Raw genomic sequence first — 14,962 nt, forward strand, 5'->3', positions numbered from 1 at the left:
GGCATCTGTTGATCACATTTTTAGATGGCCCGCCGGCAGACGAAATGCCAAAGACGCTAAATAGCAGGACATAAATATAACCTCGTCTGAGGTACAAACCATGAAACAAATGAAAGAGACACCGTGACGTTAAATACACAATCAGAGTCCAGGCTTAAAGTTTAGCTGAGGGAGAAGGCGCCAGCCGCACGTGCTGATGCATGACGAACTGGGATCTCGGTTTTCTAGTCAGCTGATTTGAGCTGTTTGATTAGCAGCAGCTAGCAATTAGCTTCCTCTGTAAGATTATCGTTTGTATTCTTATTGAGATTCCTGTTTCTTAAAAATAAAAAGCCTCCCAAAAGGCCGGTGGTCAGCGCAACGTCAGTGCTCTGCCTGCAGAAAGCGACAGCAATGAGTCACGGCTCAGTGCTCGCAGAGAGCGCCGACCGACCGGACTAGCAGAGTGCAGGCCATGAGCACTCCCTTACACCCACTGATGAAGTCTGTTCATGAGCTGGCACATGCACCCGTCTTCCCTTCGCTTATTCGGGGGAGGCTTCATGATGTCACGGCTCCTTTTTGTCAGAAATCAACTTATACTTTTGTGAAAATGTAAAAAAAAAAGAGCAATTGTGTTAATCATGAAGGTGACGTTTAGTAATAAAACGCTAGTTGTAGGAAATGGTAACCAAAACCTGAAGATGTCTTTCAGTGTAAACACTGTGAGGAGGTTGCATGAACAGAAAAGTCTGTGTTTTTATCAAACAGCATGCTCCACCCAGAGGTTAAGTAGCAAATGTGCACCTATTTCACTCAGTACCTCCGGTTTCTTTACAGCAACCAGACGAGGCTTTGGGATGAACCCTGCAGGAGGAGCCAGGGGGTCCGTTTTTTGGACTGGGATGAATCCCGGAGGTCTTGCGAGGGGATTCTGGTTTGGGGACCCCGGTCTGGATCTTCTGGCAGGGATGAAACCAGGTGGAGGTGTCAACAGGCTCTGTTTGGGGAGCGGGATGAATCCAGCTGGAGGGATGAGGGGGTTGAACTTTGGTGGTGCGGGGTTTGGCGCTGTAGGAGTGGGCACAGATGTGACCTCCTCTGTTTTTTCCTCCTCTTTCTCCTCCTCCTGCTTCGCCTCGTCTTTCGTGTCCTCTTTGCGGTCCTGGGTGCGGGTGCGAGGCCGGTGTTCCTTGGTTCTGCTTCTGCCCATTAGGCTGGTCAGGCCCATGGAGATATCGTCCTTGTCTGGCCGAGCAGCTCTGGCGGTCCTGAGGGTCTGGGAGTCTGCAGCGGAGGCGAACCTCGCAGACTCGGAGACTGAAACGGGCTGGTTCTGCTCTACCGTCAGAGCAGGAACCACGCGCCTCACGACTCTCCTCACGACCCTCGCCACGTTTTTGCCGCTGGGGCTCGGCTCCTCCCCCGGACTGTCCGAGCCGCCCATGGCAACGTTACTATTTGACTCTTCAGCTGACGACGCCGTCGACTGTGGACCGCTCCCTGTGTCTAGCCCAGGTTTAGTGGCTGCCTGAGGCGGACTACTATCTCCATCGGACTGGATACAAACACAGCAGGGCAGACAACAGTACAGATTATACCTACGGCTGGCGCAGATAAACTGTCAAAGATTTCATCAGCAGGTTCTGGGCTCAGAAACTCTGTAGAAAGGCTTATTCAAAGAATTCAACATTTCAATTTGATTTGAACTTTGGAGCTTATTGGCAAACTGTTGCAAAAGTACTCAAAACATTTGTCGGACTTCAAGGATGCACACAATGCATTTAGATGAGAAACACTCAACGTATAAACATAACTTTTGTTTTGCAGACAGTGTTTCAGACACATGATGCTCAGAGTAATGGGAGTAATGAACATCACCTCAAGTCCGATCAAGAAGTAAGTATTGATGAAGAAACTGTATTTGTCATCACCATATACCTAAATTCAACTTATTGTTTAGTAACCTGACATTAGCTGGCAGAAGGTCATGATCATGATTCGTTATCTTGTACCAGCGCGACCAAAACTGTTCATCGTGTGAATTAGTGGCCAAAAGCATACTGGTGTGGGGGGCGGGGGGGGGGGGGGGAGCACTTACATCTGGCTTGTTCTCAACTTGAACCTACACAAGAGGAAGCAACAAAGAACAAGATGAAACCACACATTCAGACCAACGCTTTCTCTCCATCAACAGAAAGGTTCACACATTCAACGAGCAACAGCATGCACTTATGAACTGAAAGGCTAAATAAACACACACACACACACACACACACACACAGAAAAACGAGACTTCCCTTTTGCTCCCAGAATGAAAAGCGGGATTTGTACGCCATGGAGGAAGGCCAGAAGTCATGGAACAAGCTGCCCGACGTGTCGAATAAATGTATGGAATGATGAGATGATGAGAGATAGAAAGAAAAGAGACAGCGATGAGGAATGGCAACTTAAGGGTCAAAGGTGGGAAACTGTGAACTTCTTTTCTGCACACAAGGCGGTGAGACCATGCAGCCCGAGGACAAAACACGTGAAATGGATCGTTTAACCACAGCTCTCTTCACACGATAGGAGACAAGCGGGAGACATGACGATCTAACAAGATCTGTGTGAACAGGACCAAAAGTCTGTGCTCAGAATCACCTGCGCTCGTGGTGTTTCATATATGTGGGCCTTGCTCGCAATCAATTACTATAACTAAGCATGAAAAACTGCCCTTCACCTCATTCAGCTCACTGAATTGATTACATATGTTTGTCGTAAAATCAATCAATCAAGCTTAATGTGTTTTGACTTCGCAAAACACATTAAAGCCAGCGATATTAATGGTCGACTGACGAAGGAATCAAGCAACACATGGGATTGTCACACTTGCATCTATACTCAGTAAGCAGGCAAACGTATCACAACTTTTCATGAACAGTTCAGACAAAACAATGGCCTCCTACGCACTGAGGAGACGGAGCACAGCAAAATGTTTCACCGTGGCCGAGTCCACGCCTATAAATAGTTTCAGCAGCAAAAGGAGGCCATTTCTGAGAGGCCATCAGAGGCCCAAATGGAACTGCTAAGCAGAGCATGTAGACCCGGAGCGGATCACACCGCTCACCACACACACACCCGCACAGTCCGCCAGAGGCCCCTGCGCCCATTACCTTCTCTTTAGGCCTGGTTAACCTTCCAATCTTCGCTTCGCCACCTGTAGCGGTGCGCTCGGGGGGCCGAGGCAGGGTAGGGACCTGGGTTCTGCAAAGAGCTCACACTCACTACTCCCTGAGAGGGAGTGTGGGAGGGCAAACGTGGAGGGCAGGGTCGCAGTAACGCTGTGGTCTGAGGAGTGGAGGGGCGTAATGTGAGAGGAGCTGGGCACGGAGATAGAAGAGGGACAGCTGCTGAAATACACAGGGGGCTATAAATAGTATTTGCAGAGGCACAACAATTAGCGCTTTTCACTGCCACTCCCATCTTCCTGCTGACAAGGGGTTTCCCCTCATCAGGTGATACACACACTTATATTTGCCCTATAAATTTGAGGGGAACACCAAAGCTGCAATAACTCCGTTAAGATATCTACGGCTCAGTAGTAAATTCAACAATGTCCTTCTCCAAACAGACTCAGAATTGAATGACATCTTATTTAATCTTCCATTCCCCTCTCAACAATTATCACACTATTCTCTGCACATCCAACTAGAATCCTCTTTTCTCTCTGTACAGCTACAGTAATGCACGCACCGATTCACAGGTAAACACGCAAAAACACAACGGCCTATCATCTGAGGCCACAGCACGTCTGTCATATTTGTGGGAGGCATGTTCCTCAACATGCGTTTTATACCACAAGAGGGAGCTATAAACTAATGTATCAACTCCTCTGTCTCACAGAGGGGGTCTGCTGTGGCACACTACTGACCTAAACCTGAGATGTTGTATGGCTTAGTGACGTTGATAAAGGATCATGCACAAAACAGTGGTTGCAGGACCCGAGTCCAGATACACGACAAACGGCACTCCTGTCTGAAAGAGTAAATCCAGATTCAATTCAGGGCATGGCTTGATGTGAAAACTCTGTCAATACTGCATTGCTGTAAAACCAGTTGGGTAAAAATAGTTGCCGAGACGTAGATTTTCAGAGTGTTGGTGCCATGGAAATAAAGCAACAGGCTTTTAAACAAACTGTTTAATTGATCAAATAATCAGCGCTTATGTACACAGTACAAAGTAGCAAGTGGGTGTTGTTGAAGTCAGTTATTCAGAATCGAGAGAAAACTTTTCATTTGAAATGTGCAAAAATGGGGCAAAAAATATATATATATCCTGTATATATAATCTGCTATAAAGCGTTCCTTCCTCATGGTAAAACCAGAAGCTCCTATTAGCACTCAGCAAGGGCCAGCCAAACACTCAGCCTAGCCCGTCTATCTAGCACAGTCTGCTCATCCCCAGAGTCAGTTACTGGGACGCAGCATCGCGTCTACACGAGGTTAGTGCACACCAAAGATTAAGGACTCGATAGGACACCATCAACACTGTGGATTCTGACCCAGTTAAATCCTTAAAACATATGAAATCTGTTGGAATTATGTTGCAAACAAACACAACAATATCTGCTACTTCTTTATTTACCAAACACGAAGCAATTTGAGATTTACTCCCTAGATGTTAGAAAAGGGAGAGCTAACAAGACGACAGAAATCCCTGAAATAAAAGTATTATATTTATTGGTCATTTCAGATTAAAATCTGCACACAGCATAATCCCCAAAAGCAGGCGTTTGACCAGCGGCCCATGCTTCAGGAGCTACGAGCAGAAATGAATCATGGGACATCACAATCTGCAGTCCTCAATTCCAGGACGTGACCCAGATTTTACTCCGTAATAGCGAAAAGGTTCTCTCTGAAAATAGGCCACCTGGGCATGATTTAGGGAGCAGCAGGTTTATGCTCAGGTGTGAGCCCACCTGTGCAGTGGAAAGTAAACATGGCCTTATGCAACAGTGATACACAACTTTGGAACGATGCTGGAATGCATACTGCGCGTTCTATCCGCTTGTAGTGACACGAATAAAAGTGCAAAGAGGCTCAATTAAAATAGTTACATGTAAAGAGTGGAGGGCATCTTAAGTGCAGCCTCCATCATGATCCAAACAGCTTTATTCTTGGAAGCCCCACCTCTTTCTAATCCACGCCTGTGCTAATACTCTCTGCTGCGGTAGCGTCGCCCCACTGGAGAGGGGGATGATGTGATTTAAATGGATAGCTCGGGGAGGAGATTACACCATTTGCTAATTTCCTAACGATAAAACTGTGTCTGGGCTGCGGAAAGACAGGAAATGCATGGCATGGCAGATAAATGATGCAGGGGTTATTAGTCGACCACACGGGAGCATCAGGTCGGCCGTGGACCATCCTGGCAATCAGGCCCTCAGCATCATTTCATTTTATTTATTGGTTTATTTGATAAGGGAAAGTGCACATTCATAAAAACATTGCTGTAAATGCGCCAGAGTTTTAGCCAAGAGGATATTTTTCATTTGTAGTCCCAAGGCAGATGTTACAAAGTAAACCCAAAAGCAGATTACGTTTACAAAGTTATGCAATATTTAGCCTTTACAAAGCTCATTAAGTGTAAATGGGTCAAATTACCTGCTCAACGGTATGATTTGGGATGTTATTGAAATAGTACATGGATCAGCTTTTTCCTGATTTGTTTTTTACCATATTTTATTTTAGTTTAGTTTTTGTTAAATAAAAGGTGCTGCTGCCAGCTTTGAAAGGATGAAGTAATTGTAGATATAATGATGAAATATGCAAGTAAAAGGTATTAAATAAATGTCAAGTCAGCTCTGCCAATTAGACCAAGGTGTACACCAACAACAAAGTGGCATGTGCTGTTCATGGAGGCACTAACCAGTTCAAGGGAGAGCCCTTTTTGGCCCTTTTTTGCCCCCTGCAACAACAAAAAAGGCATCTCAACTTTGTTTCTTAATGCCTCTGACCAATTGATTGACCTCAACCAGCTGGGAAATTGTCTAACAGTGTTCCTCCCTTCAGAATGTGTGAGACAACAAATAGCAGACACAGGTATCACAGCCTCACATGCTGTACAGCAGGGTCCCCACCTACAACCTGAACAGATGCAAGGCATGAGCACTCATTTCTCACCTTGTTCAGACCCACTGGATTAGTTGATCCTGCTTTAGTTTATTTTATTCGAGTATGAGCCCAGTGGTGTGGTCTAAAACTCAGTGTCTATGATGGGGAGCTTACAGTGAATCGGGGAAGACACGGAAAGCTTTGGGAACAAAACAGAAGAAACGCTGCTCTGGCCTCATGTAGTGTGGACAATGGCTGCCACCCAATGGACAAAAGGTTCATGTGCTCCGCTGTGCACACTCAGCCTCGCCATGAGATGTTCTAATTTAGGCCCAGAATAATGTCTGGGCACGTTTAAAGTTTATTTTCTCCTGAGAAGTGATCTGCTGCTGACCCTTTGAATGGCAAATAAACAAATGTTTGAGATTATATTAATGTAGCGCCAGAAACAATACTATGGATGAGGAGATTCCTTTTTTTGTGTATAAATGTGAGCGGTGCTTTACGCAGCCTAAAGCAAACCATCGGATGTTACCGACTGATCAGAGGCCAGATCATGATAAAAACAGAGACAGGGGGAGACTCCAGGAAGTCACCGCACCCAGCCAAGAAGTAGTCCAACCCATCAACCCCTGTAAACCACAACGAGTTATCGATACAACAACAAGTATATAATATATATATTTAACATGTTAATACGTGAGTTTTAGAGGTCCTGGCATAGGCGGTTCTTTTTTTTACACTTTTGAACAAAGCTAGGCTAGCTGTTCCTCCTGCCTCTGGTGTTTATGCTAAGCTAAGCTAACTGGCTGTAGCTTCATTGTTGAATTGAATTCTCTCTCCAAGAAATTAGCATATTTCCCAAAACGCCAAAGCCATTCATTAACCTTGAAATACATGCAGCCAATGTAAGTGCTCATGCATCACATTATGGTTCTACCTGCGTAGCACAGCTCTAGATCCAGAATCCAGACCTTATTATAACCACCTATTAATAGTGCTGCTGGTTCTAGGTCACGCTCACATGCTCATTTTTCTGCTTTTTTTTCTGATGGCCTGTCTCATGATGATCATCATCAAGATCAGTTCAATGAAGGACAAAGGAAAGCACATTAATTGTTGTCTCCGGCTCTGCCAGAATATTCCCACAGGTACGGTTCCCACGTGATCCCAAATGATGGTAGCGTGGGTAAAAGCATCCGTTGGAAGGTGAGACAATGTGGTACACACAGACAGAAAAACACATATCAAGTTCACACCTGCTGCTGTACAGTACAGACTGTATTGTACAGTACACACCAACTGTGACACACCTTCTGTTTAACCTCATATTTGTTTTCACTGTGTCTTAGATTTTCTGCACACCAGCCTTGTTCCGTGAACCTTTTACATCAGAACAGCAAACCCCTGTATGGCGCCCACGATTATAAGCACTGAACTTTCACACCGAGCCGAGCGAATGTGAGCCAGGTCTGAGCCCCGACGTGCTCGGAGAAGAATGGAGGTAATCTCCTTCATTACGCAAAAGCGCTGCGAAGCATTCTCCTATACAGTGTGATGCTGAATCAATCTGGCCACTGACCAATGTGGTGCTGCCTTTATTTTACTGATTGAAACATCTGTCTCAATAGATATGTAGATGCATAATATTGTATTGCATGTATCAGAATGAATATGACACCCCTGCAATAATCTCAAGGATTTTCATTTAAATAAGCATCCGTTACTATCTATCAGCGCATTAGGCAACACAATGGTGATTGAGCCTTTATCTATTTAATTTCCAAGGTTCAATAATATCGTACAGTATTCAGCTTTTTTTCAGTTTCAAACTGAAATGACATGAGTGTGATGTTCTATTTACACCCATCCTCATTATGTAACTAATATGCTGGAGCTTTTAATTAACGAATTATTTTATTACAAAATGGTTTTTTATTACAAAATACAATGTATAAAATAGCAAAAGCACTGCGAGAACACTACTGATGCACCTCAGATCACAACATAGCACACCCTTGACCTGAGCCAAAGTTAATCTCACCCACTCTCTTAAGACACTTAAAAATGCTCAAAATCCGGGTGTTTGTTGTGGCAGCTGATAAAGAGTTTAACTTGATGCTCCTCTACTTGTTGCACATGATTAGCCGAGCGAAAAAACAACCGAGTCAGCCTCAGGCCAAGTCTTACAAGACCATATGGCCGTGGTCTGTGGCGGCGTTTGGGCCGTTGTTTCCCTCAGCGTCCTATTGTTTGGTGTCAAAGGACTGGGGGAGGGTGGGGAGGCGGGGGATTATACACACAACACATTCTCTTTTTCAAAAACACACACCACACACTCCCCCATACATACAAGCACAAAAGCGCGTTACCAGTGTCATTACAGTTCCACCCACGATCGAGAGATCTTTAAAAAAAAAAAAAAATCACCTTTAGGGTGCAAAACCACACGCTTAGAAGGAGGAAATAAGAAAATGAGAAAAAAAAGGCTGGTATGTATGGTCATTTTAGTCAATTTTACCCCAGGTACATATTAAGAAACTGTATTAATAACACAGCTCCAGGAGCACCAGAACAATGCAAGTATGATCATGTTTCAAAAGTCTGTAATTGTCACGACATCCAAAGTGAAATCCTGGCCAACACATATTTTAGATCACAGGTATGAAATGCTGCGATGGCATTGAAGACACGGAATGTGTAAATCTGGAATTTGTGTTTGCAAGTTACAACACATTCCCTTTTGGACTGAACACGATTCAACAACACTACTTACATCAGAGAGATCTTTGTGCGGGCCCTCAGTGGTCCTCAGCCAGCTGCGGTTCAACTCGCTCAGCTCCAAAATGGGCTGCACCTTCAGCCGGACCGACTCTCCGGACTGACGGATCATCTCCACGATCTCATCCCTGCTCTTGTTCTCCACATTGACCCCGTTGATTTCCACGAGCCTGTCTCCTGGCACCAGGCCCAGAGCCCGGTCCTTGGTCCCGGCACCCGGTTCGGCGAAGTGTACCACGCGTCGACACGCTCCTCCGTCGGGCTGCCTTTCCAGCATGGTGGTCCTCCGTAAGGAGAAGCCAAAATCCCCGGTGTTGCGCCGCTGCAGCTCCAGCTCTCTCGGGTCTGGTATCGGCGGAGCAACGAGCACGGGCAGCTGTAGGTCTGCGCCCGGGAAGGTCTTCTCCACCAGCTCAGGAATGTCAATCATGTAGCTGCCTTTTGAGTTGGAGTGGTACTTCAAATACGTAGTCCAGTTCTCGCCAGCAAGATCCGAAGCCTCCGAGGCCTCGTCCTTGTTGCTCATCTGGGAAAAGGACACGTGCCTCTGGCCTACCAAGGAATCCAACCTGGCCAATTCCCCAAACTTGGCTGCTCTCTCCTTTACAGAGTTGCGATGATGGTCCACTTCTTTTCCCCTCACATCTTCGCCAGAGATACTCGCGCTCATTCGCCCGGCATCCTGCCCCAGGGTGTGAAGCCGCTCGGCCTCCAGGTCCGTCAGGCTGAGCTCCATGCTGGTAGCTACCTTAATGGGGATCGGATTAGAGATCTCCAACTTGGTCCTCGAGTCCCTCTTGGAGCTCCCTCGATTGAGGTTGAAGAAGCCTCTGCGTATGCTCATCTCTTCAAGGCTCCTTAACTCGGCCTGGGACATGCGCTCTTTCTTCTCCTTCTCCTTCTCCTTGTCTTTCTTAATCAGGTGAAACATGCTCCAACTTTTCGGTATAGTCTTATACCAGTTTGAATTGCTCACAGCGACAAAAAGGGCAGTGTCCTATAAATGATGAGCGAGCATCTGTGGTAGCTACGGACCTGCAACGCCATCTGTAAGGAAAAAGAGGAGGAAATTAAGGAATTATTTGCTGAACGGTTTAATTTAGTTTTACCTGAATATAGTACTGACATGGCGATTGTTGGCAAATATTGTTTAATCATGCACATCTGTAACGGCACATACGGCATGATGTGAGATGTGCAAAACAAAATTGCAGATGCAGTAAATTCTTTTCAGGATGCTTTTTTTCATCATTCTTATTTGTGTTATATTTTTATGCATAGATGAAAAATAACATTATTCCTGCATCATATTGTTGCAACACATAAAAACATTTGAACAAATACTGCCACATCATATCTCTTCTTCTCATCTTGCAGCTTTTGCGTCATTGTAACACAAATCATCAACACAATTAAATGAACTCGAATCAGAATTAGAGTGTCAACTAAAGATACGACCTCCAAACACAAATCGAGTCTACATTTGGGACTTCGAAGTTGCCCTACATACAGACACAGAGCTTGGTCCACATCTGTCTTGCTGTCAAAGGTTCAGCATCGCCATGAACGGTGATGCGAAACACCTGAACATATGTGCCCGAGGCTCTCCGTGGAACCTGAATGCCTCGATCGCGCGCACAAACAGTAGCCTGGGTCAACCCATGAACAGTAAATTCGCACTTAATCCACACTTAATCACATCTCCTGAGGTCAGACAGGCAATACAATAGCAACAGCCCTCAGTTGACAGCACTTTCAACCTCTGTGACTATCATTGTGACTTTTCACGTGAAATGAGAGAACATTCTGGATGTTTAGCTGTCACTGAACTTACTGTACACACACGCTGTCGCTGCGGCTGGTCCAGCTCGACCGTAAAGCGTAATGCTCTCCCTTTAAGCAGCTTTGCCCTCATTCCCTAGCACCGGTGGCCTTGGGGAACACTTTCAGTAGAGAGTGTAACAATGTCATTTGTACAAAACAACACGTTTTTTTGAGTAAACGCTATTAGCACATGTGACACTGACCTACCTGAAATTGCCCGCGTTGTTGTCTTGCTTGAAGTTTTCCGCATGTTCCTCTTTGGTGCGAGAAATGTAGCTTGTGATGCGTTCAGATGCTTACCGTAAACTCCTGTTTAACATTGTTACAGTAGGTTTTTAACGACCCTCGACTGTAGATATACCTACTCTCATGTTTGTGTTTTTAATTTAGACAAAAATCACGCAGTTAGTATTCATGTATAGAATAGTCTGAATATGTAAATGTAAAAACTGTATGGAACTTAAATTGTGTGCATAGAACACCACAACGCAACGTAAAGTATTATCCAACGCATACTTTCATCACGTTTTATTCTGCTTTCATGCAGTCCATTTCTATGTGTTACACGGGGAATAATTGTGCCAAATAATGGTCGAATGTAGACTTCTATAATCTTGTTTGGGTCGTCAATATTTCAACTGCTCTAAAAATGTAGTAATTCCAACAGCACGTAAAGGCAGCACCAGTGTAAACCAGACAGCAGTGACCCCTCCTGGTCGTTTTACTCACTGGAACAGTGAATGTGCAGGTATATCATAAAGGCACAGGTAAATAAATACATATTATATTATATTATATTGAGTCAAGGAAAATCAAGCATTTTGTCACACTCTATGGCACAGGTAACCTACTCTACAGGTTACAGTCCAGTAACTTTGCTGACTTTGCCATTTTCGATGAATATAGACTTCTAAAGCGGTTCAGAGCCCTTGTGAATTGCTGCTTAACAGTATGTAGTTTCTGATGTTTAAACTGGTCATCTGTCTATAAAGGATCGTTTGTGGACCCTTGTTTCTTCAACAAGGGTGGTGTACGTGTGGGAGAAGGTGGAGGTATGAATAAATCACAGCAAATACCTTGATTTGACTGTATTTAAAGAAACGTTTTCATAAAAATCTGCACTATATTCATATCAGTGCGTCCCTCTACAGTGCCCCTAAACCCAGAATATTAAATCACATTGCAACATCTCCAAATCATTCCAAAATTCCAGATTATTCATGTTAAATTATCTTGCTCTGGGGAGATTTTCTGTGGCTAGAAAGAAAACAAACAAACTGACTCTGTCACAGTTTCTCCCTGAAATTGTCTGAATCCTTTGGATAATCACTAACTTCATAAATGACTTAAACTGATCCATCCTGAAGAGATTTCAATCACACAAACACAAAAAGAAAAAATATGGTTTGAAATCATTTACAGCCATGACTTTTTCCCTCTTCCTGTTTTGGCCACATTGTGCTGTCTAGTCTTGCTGCGTTCTTTTTCATCCGGATTTCTCTTCGAGGTGCACTCAAGTCTGGAGTCCGTCTCAAAGGAGATGGCCGGGCCTTGGTTTGGGACGCCGCTGCTCTTGTCCCGTGACACGGAAGAGGTGGTCTGCAGGACGACGAAGCCACGAAGCGAGTGTTTGAGCTCAAGCAACAGTGGGTTGTTGTCGGGGTACAAGTCCAACTGCTGCCCAGGGGTTCTCCCTGAATCACAGCACATACAGCATGCAGAGACCAATACCCTGAAAATATAAATCCAGCCTAGATAATGCAGCTCCACAATGTTCAAGATGAAGCAGCTGAGACTGACGCTGAACATGAAGTTGAGAAAGATGGTCTTCTCTGTTGCTCGAGACACGAAGCAGTCGGTCCTGTTTGGACAGGGGTAGGTCTCACAGCGGAAAAGGTGTGGGACTTCAAATCCAAAAAGGTAGTACTGTCCAATGAGGAAGATTATCTCCATGATGGAGCGCAGCAAAACATGTATGATGTAGATAAGTAGCACTTGGCTGGAGAGCTGGGTTGGGTCCTTTCCTACCTCTCTGGCATCCTCCTCCAGCTGGCTCTTCTCCTCACACTCACCTTCCCGTGAGCTCCAGTCCTCGTTGTTGTAGCTCGTGTTGTAAGGACTCCCGGCCTCCAGTGTGGTCTCTTGATCTCCTCCCACGTGTTTGTCCCCTTCAAGTGAAGGTGAGGACCTGGCCACCACTTCAGCCTCCCTATCCTCGAGCTTTTCATTATTGGTGATTTTTTGCAAGACGTAGACAATGTAGAAGATGGAGGGTGTGGAGACTAGAACAATCTGAAAGACCCAGAAGCGCAAGTGTGAGACGGGGGCAAAGGTGTCGTAGCAGACGTTGTTGCATCCGGGCTGCAGGGTGTTGCAGGTGAACTTGGACTGCTCGTCGCTGTAGACGGCGTCCCCCACCAGGGCCACGAGCAAGATGCGGAAGATGAGCAGCATTGTCAGCCATATCTTGCCGATGACTGTGGAATGGTTCTGGACTTCCGTTAGGAAGCGGCCAAGAATGGACCAGTCTCCCATTTCTGTGGAGAACACAGTCGTTCAAATGCAATTTACAGCAGTCAAGCAGAATGAACAAATAACAGAAGCGCAATGAATCTGAAGTTGTTGATCTGCACTCCTAAGGAGACAAAAAATGCCTTAAATACAGTGTGACTCAATCTTACCAAGGAAGCAGATGCTTGAAACCTGACGTATTTGCACGTGTGACTTTCAAATATTATCTAAATATTCACCTAAAATTCCTCTATAAATATGCAGTAAATATCATGAAATAGTTTTCTTAGTGTGTCATCGCTTCATGTTGGTACCCAAGTGTTACAATCTGGCATGTTGCTTAACCTTCAGTGTCATTTTTCCACTATGAATTTCTTCAAAAGGATAAATTGTTGTAATAAAGAATTCTTTCACATCACATCAAATCACATGCATTTTATATGACTTTAAATCAGAGCAGATGTTGCATTCAGCTCTAAATTACCATCAGCTTAGTTACATTCAATGAGACACAGTTTCCTGGATGAGAAGTTTGTGTTTTTACAAATGAATTATCAAAACAATATATAATCTGCTCCTAAAAAGAAAAAAAACAAGTTCAAAAATAATAAACTTCCAGAGCATTCCTTTTGTTATCCGGTGTTTGAGGAGCTTACCTTTGGAGAATCTGCCTTTTCCTTGTCCAAAGCTGGTAAAATATCAGAGGAAGCAATCTGCATAACTGTATTTTCAAGTGGAGCTCGTTGCTGGACGTTAACGTGTCTTTTGAGCTGGATGAGGGGAGAATGGGCTGACCACACATATTCCCTAACTCTAACTGAAACATTCGTTGCACTGTATAAAGAGGCTTTCAATGTACAGTGGGACAAAGATTGAAATGTACAATGGGGGCACCTTTACTGAACAGCCATTCACAGACGAGCAGAGAGTTCAAAGAACCTACTGGAAAGAGTGCGCACAATACCGTTTCAAGCACGGACCTGTGACCACTTTCATTTTAGGGCTGAAATACAAGTCTCGTTTCTTAGTGGAAGGGTCGAGAATCGCTTTGTAACAATTCTCACCTCACTTATGACACAAGTTTTATGAAATGTCAGGAACTTTTTAATTTGTACCAACTTTTGGTTGTGGTGAAGCAAAGAATATACCTCAAATCGTACTCATAAATAGAAGCACAAGGGTAAATTCAACCATTTTTTTGTAATTCTCAGATTTTATTTTCATTCATAGTTTGCAGTTTGTTTTTTTCTTTGGCAGCATTTAAATTTGGATAATAATTCAACTCCTATTGAGGTGTGCCTTACTGAGTTTAATATGGGCCTATAGTTTTAACATGTTTAACCTATGAACACTGGTCCTTCATTCTTGGTGACAATGGAAATTTAACTTTGTTTGGCATTCTTGCCCAAGTATTGTGTACATTGTCTGGCGCTGCCAAGCAATCTGAGCCCTGTTGCTTCGGAGACACCCAGGTACTTAGTTTTAAGCAGCACACTTTACTGTGTTGAACCTATACTTATTGTATCCACATGGGGTTTTATTTTTAGGAGTTATTTCAGGAGTTTAGGGTTATTCTTTTTGTTCATTGAGATATTTTACAGCAAATATGGAATAAGAAAATGACAAGGGGAGTTGTATCTTACGTGGGCCTACAGGTTAGCCGGACATACAATCGTATGTGTCTTATTTATCCGAGCTAAACCCGTATATATGAAAGTCTTTGCGTACTTTTCTTATAACCTCAGAGGCTCTGTACTTTTCTCTTGGCTGTC

At 44.3% G+C, this 14,962-nt stretch overlaps 2 protein-coding genes across 9 annotated transcripts in view; both read right to left on the reverse strand.

The window, feature by feature from the left end:
- LOC306788264 (unconventional myosin-XVIIIa-like) overlaps window positions 1–9,800 on the reverse strand; it is a 59,496-nt gene extending 49,696 nt beyond the window's left edge. For 5 of the 8 annotated variants that reach the window (XM_079283712.1, XM_079283709.1, XM_079283707.1 and 2 more), the window contains exons 1-4: window positions 3,135–3,254; window positions 2,279–2,346; window positions 2,081–2,103; window positions 803–1,537 (exon numbers count right to left, since the gene is read on the reverse strand). In XM_079283712.1, coding sequence (XP_079139838.1) covers window positions 803–1,537; window positions 2,081–2,103; window positions 2,279–2,318 — 798 coding nt within the window. In that variant the 5' untranslated portion in view covers window positions 2,319–2,346; window positions 3,135–3,254. Of the gene's footprint in view, window positions 1–802; window positions 1,538–2,080; window positions 2,104–2,278; window positions 2,347–3,134; window positions 3,255–8,850 lie in introns of those variants that run through there. The other 3 variants (XM_079283713.1, XM_079283710.1, XM_079283711.1) reach the window with 2 other exon arrangements.
- Window positions 9,801–12,095: 2,295 nt separating this feature from the next.
- Window positions 12,096–13,214, reverse strand: LOC306788583 (gap junction delta-2 protein; the record flags this gene model as incomplete). The annotated part of the gene is made up of 1 exon (XM_079284155.1): window positions 12,096–13,214. One exon carries the CDS (start codon window positions 13,212–13,214, stop codon window positions 12,096–12,098), a length of 1,119 nt encoding a protein of 372 aa, XP_079140281.1.
- Window positions 13,215–14,962: the final 1,748 nt, after the last annotated feature.

This window comes from Melanostigma gelatinosum (assembly GCF_949748355.1).
Source record: "Melanostigma gelatinosum genome assembly, chromosome: 14".
In the NCBI taxonomy this organism is placed as follows: domain Eukaryota; kingdom Metazoa; phylum Chordata; class Actinopteri; order Perciformes; family Zoarcidae; genus Melanostigma; species Melanostigma gelatinosum.